General features: G+C 44.1%; 1 protein-coding gene across 5 annotated transcripts in view; it reads left to right on the plus strand.

The window, feature by feature from the left end:
• Positions 1–23,119, plus strand: part of LOC149357730 (uncharacterized) — a 326,496-nt gene extending 303,377 nt beyond the window's left edge. For all 5 annotated transcript variants that reach the window (XM_089584876.1, XM_089584877.1, XM_089584874.1 and 2 more), the window contains 8 exons: positions 1,073–1,135; positions 12,834–12,899; positions 13,980–14,178; positions 16,581–16,660; positions 18,521–18,586; positions 19,711–19,909; positions 21,686–21,885; positions 22,896–23,119. In XM_089584876.1, the coding sequence (XP_089441002.1) occupies positions 1,073–1,135; positions 12,834–12,899; positions 13,980–14,178; positions 16,581–16,660; positions 18,521–18,586; positions 19,711–19,909; positions 21,686–21,885; positions 22,896–23,026 (1,004 nt within the window). In that variant the 3' untranslated portion in view covers positions 23,027–23,119. The remainder of the gene's footprint in view (positions 1–1,072; positions 1,136–12,833; positions 12,900–13,979; positions 14,179–16,580; positions 16,661–18,520; positions 18,587–19,710; positions 19,910–21,685; positions 21,886–22,895) is intronic.
• Positions 23,120–23,610: the final 491 nt, after the last annotated feature.

Consider the following 23,610-nt stretch of genomic DNA (forward strand, 5'->3'; position numbering starts at 1 on the left):
GAAATGGAGACAATCTGTTAAGAGGATTACGTGAAGAAAAGTATTTTTACTCTGAAAAATAAATCACTGTTCGAATGCAATAGACCTGAAGAAGGCATTATTCACACCTCTAATTTTTCCTGTCGAACAGTTGGGTCCTAATTGGTTTTAGATGTTCAAAGCCATGGTTTGGAAAGGTATGCGGTAGGAGAATGAAAGAGAGAGAAGCAAATGATTTTTAATACAGGAAGATGAAAACGCCTTCAGCTTTGAGACCATAGCCTGCAAGTGCCAGCTTAGGGGCTTAAGTTATCAGCATGTGGCTTGGAGTCAAAACTGCTGTGTAGTGTAACGTGAAAACATTTAGACTTCAGGATCCCGGAGACTGAAGTAGAATGCTTGTGGTAGTGTCGCCTAAAGAAGCTGTTTCTAAAGTGGAATTAGTAATTAGGTTGCAGCATAAAGTGGTCCTTTCGGTCTTTGCAAATTCTGAAACTCTGCAGTAACAGTAGAAAGACATGACTGAGCAACTGGTGATTATTCGCAAGATTCCACTGCAACTTGTCACGTTTGTTGACCACACTTGAAGAAATTTATTGTTCCCTCTGCTCAGCCAAAGGGTGCAGTGTCTGTGTGTTCTTTAGCAAACTTTTTGACGCATCAGTAATTGAAGCATGCAATATTTAGTCACTATTTTTCTGCACCAAACTCAAAACCTGCCTCAGTGCAAGCTGTGGTGGGTGTACTAACTACTGATCAGCGATGTTGCTGGAGGACAACAGGTGTACAAGCTTGCAAAACGTGATATGTAATAATCATCTACTCCTGTAGAGCTTAACATACAATCTGCACTCGGAATATGGTAGGAAGCGTATCGAGTACGGAGTAGCAATTTGACTTCAAAGGAGGCCCTCCAACCAGAGATGTTAGCTTAATGTTTTTAACCCTGTGGTCAACTACTTGGATTTGTATTAACGGTGTTCACAGAATAGCTTTAGTTTCATTCTGACATGACTGAAATCTTGCAGACAATGTTTATTTGATGCTGTGCTCACTGACTCTGCCCTGTTTATGTTTTTGTTTACATGTTTAGGTGCTCTTACCATGCCGAGATCGACAACCGGCACTGTGCCCTTGGAGAGAGCAGGAGGATTGGGTAAGGCATTTTTTCTTAATTTTGATGCATGGCAGAGAGCGAAAACAAATTAAGTTTAGCTTCATCGTCATCATCATCATCCTGACTACGCCCACTACAGGGCAAAGACCTCTCCCGTGTCTCTCCAATTTAGTAGGGCTTCTTCTTTTTCCAGCCGGCCATGTTTACTGTGGCCATGCCTTTCCTAAGGTGCCCGTTACACCTGAATGTCCAGTGCAACCTCAGCATCCACCTGGCATTCCCAGGGGGACCGGTAGCAGGGTTTTTAGACCTGGCACAGCCCGTGTCGGGTACACTTGCAATCCTCCACGTGGTAGGACGCATCGAACTGCAGGCTTTCCATGCATGCTTTGCATGCTCCCTGGGACTTGTGTGCCACTTGTGCAGTTGAATCCTGTGCCATCGATATGAAATGAAACGTGAACTGATTAACTAAAACGAGAACACAAAAACATCAGCTGCTGCAGAAGAAACATAGGCGGGATCCATTAAAACTTTCATGGATCCGTCTTTGAGCCGCAGAATTGAAAACCAAGAGCTAATATTTAGCCTCGCCTAGTAAATAATCACTGCCTTGTTGTTTGTTGGAAATAGCTGTGTTACAATGGGAGTCAAACTGTTTTCACTCTCATGTCTGCTCGTTCGGTGTAAGTCAGTTACTGTAGGAGCTCAAATTCTGATTCATATTCTCATCTCTGCCACTTTCACCCACTCAGCTTCCAATCTCGTCCCTTTCATCGCAAGAATTTTTCTTTTCCACTTGTGGAACCATAGACGGAAAAGAAGAATTGTTTCATTAGTTTCGAAGGAAGGGTGGGGAGGCAGAGCTTTTCATTAGTGCACTGATCAAGGTGCTCCGGCATTCTGCATGCACATGTAGCCTCGACACGACGCTGCGCGCCACCTCATTCAGTGCAGTCTTGTTGCTGGCCGTGCAGACAAAAGCGTGAGCGATGACGTGCACACACAGTGATGGGTGTCCTGTAGCAAACAGCCAGTTGAGTTGCAAGCTGAGCCTTGGTTTTTTTAAATAACATTGCTCGGATACTATCTGGAGAGATGTAGAGACGCATGATGATGATCATCATCGTTGACAACCAAGTTTTGTCTGCTACGGGGCAGGGACCTTTGTTATCAATCTCTAATTAGCTGCACTCAGGGCCTGCTATAGCCACCCGCTCCTTGTAAATTGCCTGATCCCACTGTTGCTGGGCGCTAGAATGCCTTACGCTGCCACGCCTGTATTCCTTCACTTCAGTGAACCCTGCTAGCCTGAATGATCTTTTGCCATTTCTTATTGCATACCCCTAAGGGAGGTAAAGGAGGACTCTGCGGAAGAGTCAGGCTTCTTTCCTTTGGCACTCTGAGCTGTTTTTGTTTGGCCAATAACAAAATAAAAAACTAATTAAAAGAGGCGCTATTCCAGACGTTGATGAAAGTCATTCCACTTGATTTGCTGCACATTGTCTGCGCAAAACTCTAGCACACTCAGCAGCATCACTAAGTCGATTGCAGGTTTCTGCTCCTTCAAGAGAATTCGTACCGGGCTCTCCTTGACTTACTGTGGCATAAAACTACTTTCAATCCACTCTTCGTACTTTCCTCTGCATTCCATCTCCAATGTTGCGTTAATCGAGCTTTAACTCAGCGCAGTGTGAGGACACACCCGGACCAGAACCAGTACATTGAGGCCGTCATCTCCAAGCTCCTGGATTAGAGCCAGTACACTGTTGGTGCGTGTGTGAAAATATGTCAGAGGGTCTGTGGCCAGACGAAAAAAAGAAAAAGAAAACAGTCATGCTGGACAACGGAGGCTGTTCACTTTTGGTGCGCTTTTTAATGTCCTGGTTTAATTTGTTGCTAGGTTTTTGTTGTACCTACTAGGCCTGTGGCAGGTTCTTCTGGAGTGCGAGAGTGAATGGCTTTTAGCCCAGAAGTGCTGCCCAGATGAAAGTAAAAAAAAAAAAAACCTGTCGGAGCTACACGGCTTATTAGCCACAGCCTAACGCCGCAAAGAATCTAACCAATGACCATCTCTCAACTCGTATTCGCTGGTGCGAGGGACAGAGAAGGGTGCGGGCATGAAAAAGTTCCGGGAAAGGCTCGCCAACTTTCGTGTGGGATTGTGGGTTTTCTGCTGCGTGCTGAAGTGGATTATTTAGCTCAGATTTTTATGGCAACACAATGCAGAGATTAAGTGAGTTGTGCTCTCCACTGTAGGCGTTTTAGAACCCCTTTGAATTTTTTATTTACAGTGTTATTAGTATCAGATCGTGCAAAAATTTTTTGTATATTCCTGGTGCCTTCTGTGAAATGTTTTTAGGCTGTCTTTTGGCAGTCTCTTTAAAGTCATTTCCAAATACTTACCTGGTTTACATTACCTCTAAAGCTCAATGTTCAATAAACTAGTTCTGCCTACTCATATTCTAGTAACTTTTTTGCAGTTTGTTGTAATATTGTTACGCGGCGGCCAGCCGAAGAATGAGACGTGGTGAACCATGGCTGAGATGATTTAATGGCCGCTGGCCTAGCGCGGGCGCTCCGTCCCGCGCCACTGCCAGCTTCGTCTTCGTCACACTACCCGGGGCCTCCGAGCGATCGTCCCGATCGGTGACGAACAGACGGCGAAATGGCGATGGTCTTGAGTGAAGGATCGAACAATATGTAGAAGATGGTGCAGTGCTGGCCGCCACGATGAGAAAGATGAGAGAATGAGTCCCGGTCCACGAAGCATCCGGGCCGTAGGGTGCCAGGAGCTGACGGCCGAGGTCTCTGGACGCACCGAACGGCAGAGGCAGGAGGACGGTGTCTTCACGTTTGGGTCAGTGGGGTCTTGGGTCGGTGGGGTCTTGGGTCCGTCGGGTCTTGGGTCCGTCGGGTCTTGGGTCGTCGTGTAGTGTGGTCCGGGCGGGGGACGGGGCTGGGGTGAGCGTCGAGGTCGGTTCAGGTCTGGCGGGCTGGGGCACGGCCGTGCGGCGCTGACCAGGTACTCACGGCCGACGTCCACGGCAGGCCCAGGACGCCGAAGCTCCGTGACCAGGATGGCGATGAAGGGACCCCAGCACCTCACACCAAATGTTACGCGGCGGCCAGCCGAAGAATGAGACGTGGTGAACCATGGCTGAGATGATTTAATGGCCGCTGGCCTAGCGCGGGCGCTCCGTCCCGCGCCACTGCCAGCTTTTCCGACCGGGGGGCCATGCAACGGATAATCTCCGTGAAGACGACGCAGAGGAAGTGCCCGGTGTGTGCGCGCTTGCCGCTCGGGGCTAGCTGTGATCTGGACCCTGTGCTCCGGTCGTCCTTGTGCCGACATAGACTTCGGGCCACGTAACAATATTTTGGAAGCTGTGATTTCCGAGCGATAGAATGTTATTGCAACTCCAGCATGGCCCTTGTCCGTTTCGCGACTATTCTCAATAGCGTCGCCGCCGCCATTTGCCCACCTGCTGGAGCTTGGTGCTAACGGCCTTCATCGCGACGGATGACGCTGCATGTAGTGTTCGTGCTCCCAATGCATCAAAGTGTCCAAGGGGCTTGTGCCCAAATTGAACAAATTTATGCGTGACAGGGGCACAGGTAGAAGATGGGATTGCGCACAGTTGCCAGACGCAGAGGTTTTGTGAGCATGGAAAGCACAGCTTCTTTTGAATCTCCTGGCTAACTGACTATGTGGATGTCATGGCTGTGGCTCAAGTTCACCTTTTCTATCCAACTTGTCACCGTCCGTACGCCTATTCATTGGTTTAGCAACAGTGTTTTACTGTTCCCATGTATCGCACCGTCGTACCTGTTAAAATCGTAACTTAACCAACTGGATCCAATACATAACTTAGGGTTGCGTCCTTCCACTGGTGCATACAGAACATCGCCTATACACAGTCTTTATGTAGAAACTAACGAATAATCACTTGCAGACAGGAGAGCCGTGCTTACATGTTCCTACATTCCAAAAATCCGTTCACTACAGAAGCATATTTGTTACCCCATCACTACAATGTGCCCATCTAGAACGCTCTTTAACAACAAACTGCAAGCTTCCCGGCCACTGCTCTTGCGATTTGAAGAGATGCCAAAACCTCAGCGTACTTAACACATTGCCAAGCATTGCCCGAAGGCGAGATCCATTACCACAATGGGACAATTTCCCTACTATCTGTGATTTCACTCTTACACAGTTCCGTAAAACAGAAACTCCACAACAACATATAATATACAAGTATTTCTTAAACTTGAGGAAAAGTACAATTCTTTTACAGCCTTTTGCACCGTTGGTTCAAAACAGATGCCTACGTTGGAAGCACAGTGGTGCAAGGGACAGATAGTGTGCGTCTATCTTCGCTGCCGAATGTTACACCATCAGTGTAGCTGTACAAATAAATAGTAATTGAGAACTTCCCAAACAGCATTATTTACACACTCACTAAGTGTACTTACAGCCCTTCAATCTAAAAATGCAATCACTCCAATACTTGGTGACGTCATACACAACATAACAACAGCCACAGCTGAAGGAAAAAACATAAAACTCTGCAGGGTACCGAGTCATATAGGAATTAAAGGCAACGAGAGAGCAGACTTGTATGCTGCTGACGCCCATTGCAAACAAATAATCACAGTAAACATACCCTTTAATGATCACATGCACTTAGTACACAGTAAGTTAAGGAAAAAATGGCAGTTAGCTTGGAACAATGAAGTAAAAACTACACTTGTTAATGCCAGTTTTAGATGAATGGAAATCTTGCACACACCAGGAATGTTTCAAGGATGTTGATCTCTGCTGGCTTCGTAAAGGACATGCACACCTTACTCATATCTTTCTATTCACAAAACAAGAAAAACCTCTTTGTGAAAAGTGCTGAGAAGAATTCACGTAAATCACATTTTACTTTTCTGCACAAAACTTGCAAAACTAGGGAAAATTTATTTTACTGAGTTTTATAATAAACACATTCCTTTACGCCCAATGTTACTCTTGGGTGAAGATGCAGCTGTCGAAATATCTTGTGTGTTCAGCTTTTTGAGAGAGATAGGTTTTCTCAACAAACTCTAAATTTCACCCACTGCTTTGCGTAACTCATTATACACCTCAGCCACCTTCTCATTCCTGGGGAGGAGGCTGAGATTTTGTTTTACTGGTCGGGAGGCTCGACATCCTTGTCCAGCCAAGGATCGCTGTTGGGGTTACCTGACCTTCTTTAAAGCTTTTACCTTTAGCCATTCCTAAATTTCTTTTCCTTTATTATTACTAGGTAGTTTAAACTTTTTAAGCCCTCTACACCACTGATCACTTTCCATATTTTTCTTAAAAGCCGCAAAAAACTTTTCCTATACCATAAGTTTGGTGCATGATGGCCCGAGTTTCCTATGCACCATTAAACCAACACAATCAACCACCTAGGCTTCATTTCCGGGGATTTGTCGCTCACAGTGCCAACAGGGACGATGCCAGATTTTCTGCAGAATAGGGGCCTTAATGCTGCCGCATTGAAAAGACCACATGCACTTGTGTGTTGTCGCTGCAGTGCAGTGCAGCGAAAAAATTTGACTGCTTATTTCACTACTGTGGACTAACTCGTTAGCTCGGGTGTTGCAGTGAGCAGTCATTCAGAGCCAAATGTCTAAACTGCAGGGCTTCGCTGGGCTAGCTAGACTGTTTTGCGGCATTCTTCTTCCAGTCACTCATGGAAATGCATAGGTGCTGGAACAAGGCAACAGAGGCTGAGGCGCGATACTTCCTCCATTAGCTTCTGCTCGCCTGCCGATACCTGGGACAGCGGATCATCTACAGGGACCTCAAGTTGGGAACCTGCTTGACGCCCGCATCAGCTTTGAGGGCATGAAGACTGTTGGAGCATTTTTATTAGATATTTTTGAACAGTTGTTCTGGGTTGTCAAAGACACTATCGCACGAAATTTCGGGAGCATACTTAACCATTCGACAAATGTTTCGCACAATATTCTTTCACATTTTCAGCACGTTCACAAAAGAAAGTGCTACTTTAGCCGAAGAAGCGCTAATGAGTACACAAGGCCCTATTAAAGCTTACATGTGATCCTGAAACATAAGAAGCTTAACTAAACTGGATATCTTCTGAAGACTGTAAAAATCTCATAGATAGCTAAACTGTAGCGACTACGAAATGACAAAAACTTTAGTATAGACTTTGTAGGATAATGAACGGCAATAGAGTGCGTTGCTCACATAGCTGGGATTCTAAAGCCAAAGGAAGCTGAGCGCAAAACAAGTTTGTTGCGTACCTGTGCAATCACACCAGTTAAAGGTGCAGTGAAGAGGAATCTGAACTCGTCTTTTTACCGCGGGAACTCAATCTGCACGATATGAGCTTTCTTCCTTAATTTCCCTAATTAAATCGATTCGCTTCCCTCTTTTTTTTTAATTCTCCCCGCACGGTGGGTGGAGTCGACCAACGCGTGGAGTGCCTTTCACCCAGTCCCATGGCGGTTTGCCGCTCTGCCATCGGCGGAGTAATACGTAGTAATCTGTAGTAGCAAATAGTCCACGCGCATTTTTATTTCTGTGTACTTATTCTGCGGCTATATTATCTGTGAATGAAACTATTTATTCACGGAAACCTAAAAAACAAAATAAAGGGAAAGCAAAGCCTCCACGGAGCCGGCTGAAAGGCACTCGACGCGTTGGTCGACTCCACCCATCGTACGGGGAGAATTAAAAAAATAAAGGCGGGAGCCGGATGTTAATTCGATTTAATTAGAAAAATCGGCCACACAGGGCAATAAGTCGAAGTTTCTAAGAATGCTCAAAACATGTAGATCGAGCTCCCGCAGCTCAAAGACAAGTTCAGATTCTTCTTCACTGCATCTTTATTGGAAGGCAAAGTTAAAGAGTGCAAATGTGTTAATTACGCCCGCCGCGTGGCTTAGTGGGTACGCGCTCGGCTGCTGGCCTGAAAGATGTGGGTTCAATCCTGGCCGTGGCGGCTGAATTTCGATGGAGACGAAATTCTAGAGGCCCGTGTGCTGTGCGATGTCAGTGCACTTTAAAGAACCCCATGTGGTCGAAATTTCTGGAGCCCTTCACTGCAGCGTCCCTCATAGCCTGAGTCGTTTTGGGATATTAAACCCCAATAAACCAAACCAATCCCCATATTTCCATCTAGAGTGCATTCATCACGTGGGTTCCTGGTCGTCTTCCTGTCAGTGACATAGGAAGTTCTCATGGTGAGATCGCAAGCTCATTTCCAGAGATGCACCAGAAATGCTCATTTATTTCATTATGAAACTGCACAGAAAACACCAGCAAACAACTGTTAGGTGAATAGCGAAACCATGCGTTGCACATCAGGTATGCATGCATAAGTGCAGCAGCTTCCAAAACAGGATTGAACAATGGTGTAATCAGTTGGAATGATAGAAAACATACATCAGTGCAAGACTGATATAATTTGATTACAAAGCATTGGCGCCATGTAGGCACCTCAACTTATTTAACTGTCCTTTGAAAGATGGAACCTTTTTATGGAGAACACTATGTTGAAAGCAGACTTCTGTTGGAAAGGTTTTTCCTATTTTGAATCATGATGCTGAAACAGGGATTGGCCATATGTGTTTTGTTAACTGGTAAATTAACATTTTTTTGTGTCATATTTAATGTTATGGGTAGGAATCTCAATCACTCTTAACCTATGACTGATTATTACATATTGCCTTATCGTTTGAAATGGAGACAATCAGTTAAGAGGATTACATGAAGAGAAGTATTTTCACCCAGAAAAATAAATCTGCTCGAATGCAATAGACCTGAAAAGGGCATTATTCACACCGCTAATTTTTCCAGTCTAACAGTTGGGTCCAAATAGGCTTTAAAACTGCAAAACCAGGGTTTGCAATGGTGTGCGATATGAGAATGAAAGAGAGAGAAGCAAATGAAAGAGAAGCAAATGAAGGTCTAAAAACCTTAGTGATCCTTAATCAGGAAGCTCGTGCGTGACAATAAGTGGCTGCAAAGCCTTTGCAAAGCGACCCACCTCCTCCATTACTGTTTCTAACGTATTTAGTGATCCTTAAGCAGGAAGTTCGTGCGTGACAATAAGTGGCTGCAAAGCCTGTGCAAAGCAACCCACCTCCTCCATTACTGTTTCTAATGTATTTACTGTTTCCATTACTGTTTCTAACTTAGGAAGCTCGTGCATGACACGAGCTTCCTGCTCAAGGATCACTAAGGTTTTTAGACCTGAGACTTGAGTTCGCTAGAGGGATGCCTGCTGGGCCTCTGAGCCCAGAGGGGAGAAAGTGCCAGTGCCCTTCCAATCAGCTCACTCTAAGCTGACCCAGAGGGCTATTGTGAACTTGTGCCTCACAAATGCCTTGAGGAAATCGTGTTCACAAAATGGAAGTGAGCTTTCTTCGCCAGGCTGAACGGCTTGGCAACTCGGGTTACCCCTAACACCTTTTGGTTTCTGTTGCCAAGCAGATGAAAAAGCACCTGATGCAGGCTAGGCCTGAGCAGCAAGATGAGGCAAAGAAACAAAAAGAAAGGAGGCCGGTAGTAGCAATACCGTACAGCTGCCCCAAAAGTAATATGGAGCATGCGAGCGGTGGCAGAAATGGAAAAAACTGCATGCCAGCGCGCTCTATCAGCAGATGCGCGGCAAAGAACTAAAGGGCGTCGGAACATCCGGCTGACCAATCTCGATAACTTGATGCTCGTCTTATCGCCTCAAAGAGCGAAGCTGCGTAGCTACCATCCCTGCCCGCCAGGGGCGCTTTCAATACCTCATGGTTTGCTGTTCGTCCGGGCCGTGAAGAAATGTTTGCCATCGGCACCGTGTGCTTTACACTTTGTCAGGTCCTACGTTATCTTTGTGGAGCAGCCGAAGTTTGTGCTACACATGGCGGCGAGTTTGTGCGCTGAGGAACGTTTTGGCAAATGTGGTGACAACTTTGCTTCGCTCTAGGGAACGCATGACAAACAAAAAAACAAACAGTAGCAGGCATGTGCTGTCTTTGATAAAAATAGGTGCTCAACGGCATAGCAAGTGGGCTAATAATTCAAGACCATTTTCTTCCACACAAATTCACTTTCTTACACTGGACAACTTTCGAGAGCAACCCGGATACGTCGACTCATTATACGTGTCCCTTCATCGCCGCATGGTCGCTGTCATTAACGTGAGCGGGAGCTTCACCCGTCATTAACCTTTGAGTTTGCATGAAAAGTGCCTTTGGAAGTTGTTTTTTTTAATCGCCTCCACCCTGTTGCCCTTTTCTCCTTTGCACGCTTGTAAAATAGAGCCAGCCGATAGGGGACGACTAAATGAGAGACAAGCTCGTTTTTTGTTTGTCTTTTATCCTCCATTCTAAGAAAGCAAATTTGTGCCAACGGAAGTGATCTTTAATTTGTTCAGTTGCGCACAAACTCGACGAACACATCATGAGCTTGTTCATCACGATAAAAGCAGCGCGAACTTCATGACGAACGCAGAAAGGGAAGTCGATCAGAGTGAGACGTTCCATGGTTATATCAGCTTCTGTGTCTCGTCTTCCCTTCTTGTGTCCTTTGTGAAGTTTGCTTAGTTTTGCACTATCACAAACTCGCCCCGAAGCGAAGAGCGAACCACGGCGGTCTTGCAGGCTGAAAGTGGTGGCATTCCTGAAAAAGCAAAAAGTGCAACCTGGCGAACGCCACTTTCTACACGGCGAAGACAAGCAACAAACGCTTGCATGATGTATTTAAAGTGCCCCTGGCGAGCACTGATGGTAGCAGCGCAACTTCGCTCGTGGCGGCGATAACGCGAGCATCAAGTTATCGAGATGGGTCAGCCGGATGTGCCGACGCCCCTTAGTTCTTTGCCGCGCATCTGCTGATAGAGCGCGCTGGCATGCAGTTTTTTCCATTTCGGCCACCGCTCGCGTGCTCCGTATTACTTTTGGGGCACCTGTACATTCACAACGTTTCCCATCGCCTGAAGAGCATAGGTCGAAAAGCTGGCGTCAATGTAGTGATGACTGCTCCTAACAAACTCAAAAGTCTGTGCAGACGAGTCAATTCTGACCCGACCAAACAGAAGCAGGGATGCACGATAAAGCATCGAACCCCCTTTGTGGAGTGCACCGAAGGCCTTGTTTATTCGTTGCCAGTGGCATGTGGTAAACAATACATAGGGCAGACTGGTAGGTGCATGAACGAAAGGCTACTAGAACACAAAACTAATTTCGAGCAAGCTTCCCGGAACCTGGGAATTCATTCCAGAGATTGCCCTTCAACAAGTTGTGCACCTGTTTTCCAGAAATGCAAAACTTTGGCTAATCACAAAGACCAGTTAGTCAGGGAAATAATCGAGGCAGCTTCGATAGCGAGTCTGCGCGACGATTGTGTCAGCACGCCGTCTGTTGCTTTGACTAAGAAAGAATTTGAAATGTTAAAAATGTGATTATAAATCTCTGCGATTATTTATCTTATGTTTTTTTGGACGCTTGAACGATATGGTTGTGACACATTTGTTGTTGTTTTGAGAGGGAGAAGAAGGTATAAGAAGCAGTGTTTCTTCGAAATAAAAACCAGTTGTAAGTCAGCGCTTGTCTCTTGTCCCGGTATTTTGCGCTGTTCCATCACAAATGAATAACCAACATGCCCAAGCTGCTGTCCTGGCTAATTCCAAAACAGGATTGAACGATGGTGTAATCAGTTGGAATGAGAGAAAACATACATCAGTGCAAGACTGATATAATTTGATTACAAAGCATTGGCGCCATGTAGGCACCTCAACTTATTTAACTGTCCTTTGAAAGATGGAACATTTTTATGGAGAACACAATGTTGAAAGCAGACTTATATTGGCAATGTTTTCCTTATTTTGTACCATGATACTGAAACAATTATTGGCCATACGTGTTTCTAGTAACCGGTAAATTAACATTTTTTTAGCATCATTTTTAATGTTATCGGTAGGAATCACAAGCACGCCTAACCATAATGAGTGATTATTACATATTATTGCCTTATCATTTGAAATGGAGACAATCAGTTAAGAGGATTACGTGAAGAGAAGTATTTTCACCCTCAAAAATAAATCACTGCTTGAATGCAATAGACGTGAAAAGGGCATTATTCACAGCGCTAATTTTTCCAGTCGAAGAGTTGGGTCCAAATAGGTTTGAAATGTGCAAAGCCATGGTTTGCAATGGTATGCGATATGAGATTAAAAAGAGAGAAGCAAATGATTTTTAATACAGGAAGATAAAATAGCCTTCAGCTTTTAGACCGTAGCCTGCTAGTACCAGCTTAGGGGCTTAAGTTATCAGCATGTGGCTTGGAGTCAAAACTGCTGTCTAATGTAACGCGAAAACATTTAATGGTGTACTTAATTTTGGGTAGGTATGTTTGGAGCTCAAAATATGTGCGTAAATTTTTTTTTGGGTGCATAAATGCTCTGATACAGCATTCTTTAATGAATATTCTAGGTAAGCACCACTTTTGTGCATAATCTGATATTTTGACAGATATAATGGATTGCAGCTGGATGTGTCCTCCATTTCCACTACATTCTTTAATGACAGAACTTTCATGTGGGGTGGACTAATATTTTGAATTTCAAGTGCGTATACAATGTGTCTGTTGCATGGTTGAAAATCATTTGGATGAATTTATATTTGAGAACTTCCATTTTTTCGTATTCCGTATTCATATTTCCTTCTCAATATTTCCATCTAGAGTGCTTTCGTCGCGTGGGTGCTTGGACTGGACATCTTCGTGTCGTTGACACAGGAAGTTCTCCAGGTGAGGTCGCAAGTTCATTTCCAGAGAAGCACCAGAAATGCTCATTCATTTTATTTCATCATGAAACTTCACAGGAAACACCAGCAAACAACTGTTGGGTCAATAGCAAAAGCATGCGTTGGCACATAAGGCATGCATGCATAAGTGCAGCAGCTTCTAAAACCGGATTGTACAATGGTGTAATCAGTTGGAATGGTGGAAAACATAGTTCAATGCAGGAATGATATAATTTGATTACAAAGCATCAGCTCCATGTAGGCACCTTAACTTATTTAACAGTCCTTTGAAGATTGAACCTTTTTATGGAGAACATCATGTTGAAAGCACTTTTATCTGCAAGGTTTCCCTTATTTTGAACCGTGATACTGAAACAGTGATTGGCCATACGTGTTTCCGTTAAGTATTAACTTTTTTTTGTCATTTTTAATGTTATGGGTAATATTCACAAGCATTCCTAACCTGTGAGGACGCACTCGTTCGTCCCCTGTGGTTCGCTTTCCTGCAATGCACTCCAACTGTATTTAGCTCCCCCAAAACGCACTCTTCTCAGTTTGGTTACTTTAACTAACAGGGGGTTACTTTAACTAATTGTGACCTATGTATCCAATATCCTTTCAGTGGCAACTGCTTTTAATCACCTCAGCACTTGAAAATTGCACTTTATAAATTGCTATGACGTTTGTATTTTCATTGTTGCGAAATGAGACTACCATCTCATGCATATGTGTTCCCACATCAGTAAATTCTATTTTAAAATGTTCTACCGCACTTCTTGGCACCACACCTGGTTAAACGGTAGTTTGAGTAAAGAGCTATCGGTTGCCGCAAGGAAAATATGGCCGATAAAATTCAGTAGACTGACCCTTTAATGCTGTCGCGTTGAAAAAGACCACATGCACTTGTGTGTTGTCGCTGCAGTGCAGTGCAGTGCAGCGAAAAAATTCGACTGCTTATTTAAACTGCAGGGCTTCGCTGGGCTAGTTAGACTGTTTTGCGGTATTCTTTTTTCAGTCGCTTTTGGAAATGCATAGGCGCCGGAACAAGGCAACAGAGGCTGAGGCGAGATACTTCCTCCGCCAGCTCCTCCTTGCCTGCCGATATCTGGGACAGCGTGTCATCCACAGAGACCTCAAGTTCGGAACCTTCTTGACGTCCGCATCAACTTTGAGGGCGAGCGAAAGAAGACCCTCTGCGGGACGCCAAACTACAGCGCCCCGGAGGTCCTGTCGACGAAGGGGCACTACTTCGAGGTTGACGTCTGGTCAATCGGATGCGTCCTGTAAGCTTTCTGCATAACCAGGCCTCCCCACTACTTCGTAATACTGCACAGTACTGGTGAAAAGCAGACTAAAATTTTCAGAGAAAATTTTCGAACTAAATTCATTTCCGTGGATGATTTTTAATTGACCGTTTGCGCAAGTTTTTTTTGCATTTCAGAAGCCTCAGCGTGTGTCTTACGTACTTTCACACTGTGTCGGGCATGGAGAGAGTTGGAGCATTATCATTAGATATTTTTGAACAGTTCTTGGTTGTCAAAGGCACTATCACACGAAATTTCGGGAGCATACTTAACCATTCGGCAAAAGTTTCTCACAATATTCTTTCACATTTTCAGCACGTTCACAAAAGAAACAGCGCTACTTTAGCCGAAGTAATGCTAATGAGTACACAAGGCTCTATTAAAGCTTACATGTGATCCTGAAACAAGGAGCTTTACTAAACTGCATATCTTGTGAAGAATGTAAACATCTCACAGATAGGTAAACTGTAGCGACTACGAAATTAAAAAAATTTAGTACGGACTTCGTAGGATAATGAACGATGATAGGGTGCGTTGCTCACATAGCTCAGATTTTAAAGCCAAAGCAAGCTGAATGGAAAGCTAGTTTGTTGTGTACTTGTGCACTCACACCAGTTAAGGGAAGGCGAAGTTGATGAGTGCAAATGTGTTAATTATGCTTGTCGCGGTGGCTTAGTGGTTACAGCGCTCGGCTACTAGCCCTAAAGAGGAGAGTTCGATCCCAGCCGCAGCGTCTGAATTTCGATGGAGCCGAAATTCTAAAGCCAATCTAAAAGCCGAAATGCTTTTAGGTTGGCTTTTGGCTGTCACTTTGGAGTCATTTCCAAATACGTACCTGGATTACTTTAAGTTTAAAGCTCAATGTTGAAAAAAACTGGTTCTGCCTACTCGTATTCTTGTAACTTTTTTGCAGTTTCTTGTAATATTTTGGAAGCTGTGATTTCCGAGCAGTATAATGTTACTGCGAATTCAGGACGGCCCTGGTCCGTTTCTCGAATATTCTCAGTAGCCTCTCCACTCCCATTTGCCCACCTGCTGGAGCCTGAGCAGAGGCAATCGGCATCCATCGTGACAGCTGACACTGCATGTAGTGTTCATGCTCCCAATGCATCAAAGTGTCCAACGGGCCTGCGCCCAAATTGAAAAAATTAAAGAGCGACAAGGGCACTGGTAGAAGACTGGTTCTGTGCAAGGTTGCCTGACGCAGAGACTGTCCGCATGGAAAGCACAGCTCTTTTGAAGCTCCTGGATAACTGACAATGTGCAAGTCGTGGCTGTGGCTCAAGTTCACCTTTTCCACTGAACTTGTCACCATACGTTCGCCTTTTCAATGGTTTAGCAACACTGTTTTACTGTTTTCATGTATTTAGATAAGGTCGCTTGAGTCGTAGGTTCCACTTACAGAAAAGAGGGCTTCTGTTCAATCTATTAAGAATTTTCATGAATTCATAGAGAAAGAAAGCTCAAGAAGGCATCTGCTGCACAGCTTTACTTGCAAAAAATTACGACAAGTAGTGCTCACCTAAATTTGATCTTTGTAAGATTTCCCAACAAATAAAATGAGACCTCTCTTGTGGTAATTTTCTTGCCGGCATTGTCAGTGCTGGTGGTTAAGTTGCTTTGGCACTCAGAGCTGTTTTGTTTGGCCAATAAAAAAAAACTAATTAAGAGGCGGTATTCCAGATGTGTGAAAAAGTCATTCCACTTCATTCGCTGCACATAGTCTGCACAAAATACTATAACACTCAGCAGCATCACTAAGCCACTTACAGGTTTCTGCTCCTTCAAGAGAAATTGTACTGGGCTGTCCTTGACTTGCTGTGGCATAAAAGTACTTTCAATCCACTATTTGCACCCCCCTCTGCATTCCATCTCCGCTGTTGGTGCGTTAATCGACCTTTAACTAACTCAGCGCAGTGCCAGGACCGGGAAGAGCAACCTGCTGGCACCTGGGTAGAGCACAACACGTGCTTCTGACACAGGGAGCTCCTAGTGGGGATGACATAAACTTTGGACATCGGTCAGAGAACCAAGATCAGAAATGCACCTTACATCGTCCTGATGTACGTGCTAGTAAAAGCGTTGAATACTTGCTAGTGAAATTGTCAAATGATGTTTTTGGCGATGAGAGGGTGTGAATAATTTAGTAAAATTCTAACGTTTGTTATTCCAGATCCTGAAGCTCATTTTATTAATAGGCCTCACTTACACTGGATTACCCAGAGTGCAGGCATAAGGAATTCACAGGCCTAAATCCACACCCTATTTTTGCACCATTATAAGAGACTTTTGATGTGTGTGTGTTGCAGGGTAGATATGCAGCCATGGGATATATGTGCTGCTTCAAGAGGATTCTTTGTCGTGTGTGCTGATTTTTGCAGGTCTCGTGTAGAATACCTGCATCTCGTACAGACGAAGGTCAGGCACATGCATACATGGAGGATGCAGAAGGCCTGTCAGAGTGAGTCGAACAAGTTGTTTTGGACGCATAGAAAGAAAGAAGGGAGTTACCGCACTCGGTGTCGAGCTGGAATTTCTGAGTGCAAGGTTCGTTTTCACGACTTCCGGTTTTAGTCCAGCTTCGGATGCAGAGCAATATTCCTTCGCAGTTCATATGCCAGATCGGTGCAGAGATTTTAGAACCAAGCAAACAAAAACTAACGACTATAAGAATTTTTCTACTTTAGTATTTCAATGCCTTTTTTTTTTGTCGCATTGGAATAGGAAAAAATTCATATATTCTGTTCTCAAAATGCTTGCTTGGCTCTCTTGATTTCACAGAGCACGGGAAAATGTTCCTCCTGATAGACAAAGTTAGGCTTCCCTCTCCTTTTTTACGTACTGAGAAATTACATGGGAATTTTTTTTTTGTTGGTGTTGGTTCCTGCAGTGTTTCATGTAATTAGTGAGCTCGAAAACACTTGGGTTAATATAACAAGTGCACAAGGAAATCGGCTGCTTTAATTAAAGATGTGCATTAGACGCTGGAACAGTACCGTGGCGCAACACTCGCAGGACGGGGTCATTTTGTTTCCTCATGCAGTGTTTATGTTGTGTCACATGGGCGGGTGTTAGTGATATTGCGTATTCTGAGTTTTCCTCTGGCATCTATTTCTATGCAATCGTAAAATGTGAATAACTGACATCTGATACACAGGAAACTGTGTGTCAACTGTGACTGCACAGGAAACACCAGCAAACAACTGTTGGGTCAATAGCGAAAGCATGTGCTGTCACATAAGGTATGCGTGCATAAGTGCAGTAGGTTCCAAAACAGGATTGAACAATGGTGTAATCAGTTGGAGATATAGAAACCGTACGTCAATGCAGGAATGATATAATTTGATTACAAAGCATTGGCTCCATGTAGGCACCTCAACTTTTTTAACTGACCTTTGAAAGATGGAACCTTTTTATGGAGAACACCATGCTGAAAGCAGGCATATATTGGCAATGTTTTCCTTATTTGGTACCATGATACTGAAACAATTATTGGCCATACGTGTTTCTAGTAACCGGTAAATTAACATTTTTTTAGCATCATTTTTAATGTTATAGGTAGGAATCACAAGCATGCCTAACCATAATGAGTGATTATTACATATTATTGCCTTATCATTTGAAATGGAGACAATCAGTTAAGAGGATTACGTGAAGAGAAGTATTTTCACCCTGAAAAATAAATCACTGCTTGAATGCAATAGACGTGAAAAGGGCATTATTCACAGCGCTAAGAAGAGTTCGGTCCAAATAGGTTTGAAATGTACAAAGCCATGGTTTGCAATGGTATGCGATATGAGATTGAAAAAGAGAGAAGCGAATGATTTTTAATACAGGAAGATAAAAACGCCTTCAGCTGTTAGACCGTAGCCTGCTAGTACCAGCTTAGGGGCTTAAGTTATCAGCATGTGGCCTGGAGTCAAAACTGCCGTCTATTGTAACGCGAAAACATTTAATGGTGTACTTAATTTTGGGTAGGTGTGTTCGGAGCTCAAAATATGTGAGTAAATTTTTGTTTTGGGTGCATAAATGCCCTGATACAGCATTCTTTAATGAATATTCTAGGTAAGCACCACTTTTGTGCTTAATATGATAATATTTTGACAGATATCATAATGGATTGCAGCTGGATGTGTCCTCCATTTTCACTACATTCTTTAATGACAGAACTTTGATGTGGGGTGGACTAATATTTTGAATTTCAAGTGCGTATACAATGTGTCTGTTGCATGGTTGAAAATCATTTGGATGAATTTATATTTGAGAACTTCCATTTTTTCGTATTCCATATTCATATTTCCTTCTCCATATTTCCATCTAGAGTGCTTTCGTCGCGTGGGTGCTTGGACTGGACATCTTCGTGTCGTTGACACAGGAAGTTCTCCAGGTGAGGTCGCAAGTTCATTTCCAGAGAAGCACCAGAAATGCTCATTCATTTTATTTCATCATGAAACTTCACAGGAAACACCAGCAAACAACTGTTGGGTTAATAGCAAAAGCATGCGTTGGCACATAAGGTATGCATGCATAAGTGCAGCAGCTTCTAAAACCAGATTGAACAATGGTGTAATCAGTTGGAATGATAGAAAACATAGATCAATGCAGGAATGATGTAATTTGATTACAAAGCATTGGCTCCATGTAGGCACCTTAACTTATTTAACAGTCCTTTGAAAGATTGAACCTTTTTATGAAGAACATCATGTTGAAAGCAGACCTCTATCTGCAAGGTTTCCCTTATTTCGAACCGTGATACTGAAACAGTCATTGGCCATACGTGTTTCTGTTAAGTATTAAATGAACTTTTTTTGTGTCATTTTTAATGTTATGGGTAGGAATCACAAGCATTCCCAACCTGTGGGGACGCACTCGTTCGTCCCCTGTGGTTCGCTTTCCTGCAATGCACTCCAACTGTATTTAGCTCCCCCAAAACGCACTCTTCTCAGTTTGGTTACTTTAACTAACAGGGGGTTACTTTAACTAATTGCCACCTATGTATCCAATATCCTTTCAGTGGCAACTGCTTTTAATCACCTCAGCACTTGAAAATTGCACTTTATAAATTGCTATGACATTTGTATTTTCATTGTTGCCAAATGAGACTACCATCTCATGCAGAAGTGTTCCCACATAAGTAAGTTCTATTTTCAAATGTTCTACCGCACTTCTTGGCACCACACCTGGCTAAACAGTAATTTGAGTAAAGAGCTATCGGTTGCCGTAGGGAAAATATGGCCGATAAAATTCAGTAGACTGACCCTTTAATGCTGTCGCGTTGAAAACACAACATGCACTTGTGTGAAAAAATTCGACTGCTTATTTCACTACTATGGACTAACTCGTGAGCTCGGGTGTTGCAGTGAGCAGTCATTCAGACCCAAATGTCTAAACTGCAGGGTTTCGCTGGGCTAGATAGACTGTTTTGCGGTATTCTTTTTTCAGTTGCTTTTGAAAATGTATAGGCGCCGGAACAAGGCAACAGAGGCTGAGCCGAGATACTTCCTCCGCCAGCTTCTCCTTGCCTGCCGATATCTGGGACAGCGTGTCATCCACAGAGACCTCAAGTTCGGAACCTTCTTGACGTCCGCATCAACTTTGAGGGCGAGCGAAAGAAGACCCTCTGCGGAACGCCAAACTACATCGCCCCGGAGGTCCTGTCGATAAAGGAGCACTACTTCGAGGTTGACGTCTGGTCAGTCGGATGCATCCTGTAAGTTTCTGCATAACCAGGCCTCCCCACTACTTCGTAATACTGCACAGTACTTTCAGAGAAAAATTTCGAACTAGATTCATTTCCATAGATAATTTTTAATTGTCCGTTTGTGCAAGTTTGATTGCATTGTAGAAGCCTCAGCGCGTGTCTTACGTACTTTCACACTGTGTCGGGCATGGAGAGAGTTGGAGCATTATCATTAGATATTTTTGAACAGTTCTTCTGGGTTGTCAAAGGCACTATCACACGAAATTTCGGGAGCATACTTAACCATTCGGCAAAAGTTTCTCACAATATTCTTTCACATTTTCAGCACGTTCACAAAAGAAACAGTGCTACTTTAGCCGAAGAAATGCTAATGAGGACACAAGGCTCTATTAAAGCTTACATGTGATCCTGAAACAAGGAGCTTTACTAAACTGGATATCTTGCGAAGAATGTAAACATCTCACAGATAGCTAAACTGTAGCGTCTACGAAATGAAAAAAATTTAGGACGGACTTCGTAGGATAATGAACGGTGATAGAGTGTGTTGCTCACATAGCTCGGATTTTAAAGCCAAAGCAAGTTGAATGCAAAGCTAGTTTGTTGTGTACTTGCGCACTCACACCAGTGAAGGGAAGGCGAAGTTAATGAGTGCAAATGTGTTAATTACGCTTGTCGCGGTGGCTTAGTGGTTACAGCGCTCGGCTGCTAGACCGAAAGAGGCGAGTTCGATCCCAGCCGCTGCGGCTGAATTTCGATGGAACCGAAATTCTAGAGGACTGTGTACTGTGCAATGTCAGTGCATGTTAAAGAACCCCCAGGTGGTCGAAATTTCCAGAGCCCTTCACTACGGCGTCCCTCATAGCCTGAGTTGCTTTGGGACGTTAAACCCCAATAACCCAAACCAAATGTGTTAATTAAATGGAAACCTGCATTAGAAACACTGCACTAATCTCCACATCTCAGCACAAGATATACCTCTGCAACTCAATGCGAAAGTAGACTAGTGGAGCCTAGCGGCCAAATAACGACTGTATGTGTTTGCAGCGGAGCTAAGACAACTATGGCCTCTCACGGGCCGCACGGCCAGCCTAAGCTTTGAGTCACGTGGCACAGCCCCAAGGAAGATGAGGATGGCGTGGAGCAGATACGGATGACTCAGACTGCATGCTGACAGCTCTTCGCGCGTTTTCCGCGCAATTGCCGACGGGAACAGAACTAACAATATCAGGCCCTTTCCGCCTCTAAAAGTGTCAGCTCCTTGCGCATGCGAGTGACAGAGGTCCGTTCAGGCTGCGACTGGAGAAAACATTCAATTCGCACTCGGATGAGTGGCAGTCTTAGGCATTATTTTTTGCTAGCGGCCTCGTTCCGAAGTATCTCACTAGGAGTGGTGTAACGGAGATGCAAAGCCGGAACGGGAAGACTGGACGGTAGGGTGATTGAAAGCGGTCTCTAAAGAGATTTACTTCGCAGGGGATGAGCAGAGCAACTGCCTCATTCTGCTAACAGATATTCTACTGGGTGTCTTTGCACAGTAAAAAAAACAACAATGGCCACGCGCCTAGGGTCGCTCGCGAGACACAATCTTCATATTTCTAACGTCATAAGTTCTTTTTTTTATACACTGCATTTTGCACGTATAATGCTTGCGTTGAGTGTTTATATTTACTTGTTTTCCTGGCTATCACAGATGTGCTTGCCCCCAAAGAATGACGTGCAGTGTACATGGGCATTGCAAATGAAAGGGAGGGCCGTCACTGGTCACTGCAGTACTTTCCTCTGCAGGTACACATTGCTTGTGGGACACCCTCTTTTCGCGGGTTCCACTGTGGAGGAAACATATTCCCCCATCAAGGGAAAGAGATACAGCGCACCCCCCGAGGATGAGATCCAAAGCACATGCCCTCATCCGGAGCATCCTTCGAACAGAGCCAAAAAGTTACCTAGCATCGAGGCCTCCCTGGAGGATGGTTCTATTGCATCCAGTACGTATTTCAATGTGCATGCTCATTGCAGGGATAGTTTACGCTAGATTGAGTCACTGCTTCCGTAAAAGTAGAAGTACTAAATATTAGGGTGCTTTAGTGCTTAACAGAGGGTAGGTACATTCTGGAGCCCTGTTTCCAAGATTAACTCAAGCAACAATTATTTCTTGAAGGGTTATAGAGAACTTTCACTGCCAGAGGAAAAAAGCAATGTCAGTGCAGGAGGTGTATGCGGAGCAGCATAGAAATATATTAAAACTCTTGGATTAAATATTTGACTCATCGTATGAGAAACAATATAGAGCAAACTATAACGAATGAGAAGAAAAAGTCAATGTTGAATAAATACAAACACGGGATCACTCCTGTAGGCTATTCCAGGCTACGGCATGAGCATCTTGGAGCTTCGATGATCATGTTGCAGTCTGGCCTCGACGCACCCATTCCCACTATAGCACCTGAGTGGAAATTGGAAGGCGACTTAGTGCTCTACCTTCATGCAATGTATTAATTAATGGCTTCATTTCCTTGAAAGATATTCTTATATGAAGCTGTATGGATTCAAGTGAAAAGAATACATACAGCAGCTCATAATCTCGCTAGTACTACGTGCTATCACGTACGAGCCAGGCTGACACACGTAGAGAAAAAAAAAATTCCGAAAACTCAGCAACCTGAGTCTAGCGAAAATAAGGGTGGATCACCCATCACAATTGAATGGCTCGATATTGTGGCCATTACTATTCAAACAGTGAAAGTAGAAAAACTGAATGTGCGCGTAACCGGGAAAACAAGGCAGTGCAAAAACGAGCAGCGTCTTGTTGTTGTCCGATAGAGAAGATAGATGGTGGCAATAGCTATGCAATATCTGCACACATGCAATTTCGGCGGGAGACACTCTTTGTTTTATTGTTAGCGAAGGCAGAGTCATAGTCCTGCACCAAAACCTGAATTTTGACGATCGCAGTAGGAATACTGAGCTGTTCGTTGCATTGTTCTTATTCTTACAGGGCTCCTGCCTTCCCAACTTCCAACATCCTGCCTGGTGATACTACCATTGTTGATGCTTTTTATACTACCAGGAGCACTGACGGCTGTCGCTGTTTTTCTTGTTCTTCTGTGTTTTGCTTTGCTCCTTTGATTTTACTTTTGCATTGTATCGCAACGTCTGTCCTGCATAGGCCAGTATGCTGGCTTGCTGTGTTAATAAATAAATAAATCCATTTAGTTCAGATCTTCCGAAGATCGTTTCATATCCTTCGCAGTCGATAACAAGGCAGCCGTGGGGTAACTGACAGAAGGCTCTCACATGCAGATTTCGCTTTTTGTTATCCCTACTTGAGGAATATCTGGCTCATTCTTGTAGTGACACGAGCTCCCATCGCTACCGTGTTAAAACACAAAGAAGCAGCTAGATAGTTTATGGAACCCTATGCACTCGGGGATCTATGTCGACACTATAATGCGAGGGTACACGTTTCGGAGGACAACAAAGGCTGCGGGAGCTTTCGAGACACTAGACACGTGTCAGGAGGTCATAAACTTGCGGAAGCTGAAACGCAGAGTTTACGCACCCCCCACTCAAACTCAAGCCGATAGCAAGCCACTAGATTTAGGTGCTTACAAACCTATACATACCCAAACACAGCGCTATGCAGCAAGATACAACCCTCACAATGCAATAACAGATGTGCCCTGGGCGGAGCCACAGCTTACCTGTACCAC

This window comes from Amblyomma mixtum, chromosome 3 (genome assembly GCF_055824585.1).
Source record: "Amblyomma mixtum isolate Tamu chromosome 3, ASM5582458v1, whole genome shotgun sequence".
Lineage (NCBI taxonomy): Eukaryota > Metazoa > Arthropoda > Arachnida > Ixodida > Ixodidae > Amblyomma > Amblyomma mixtum.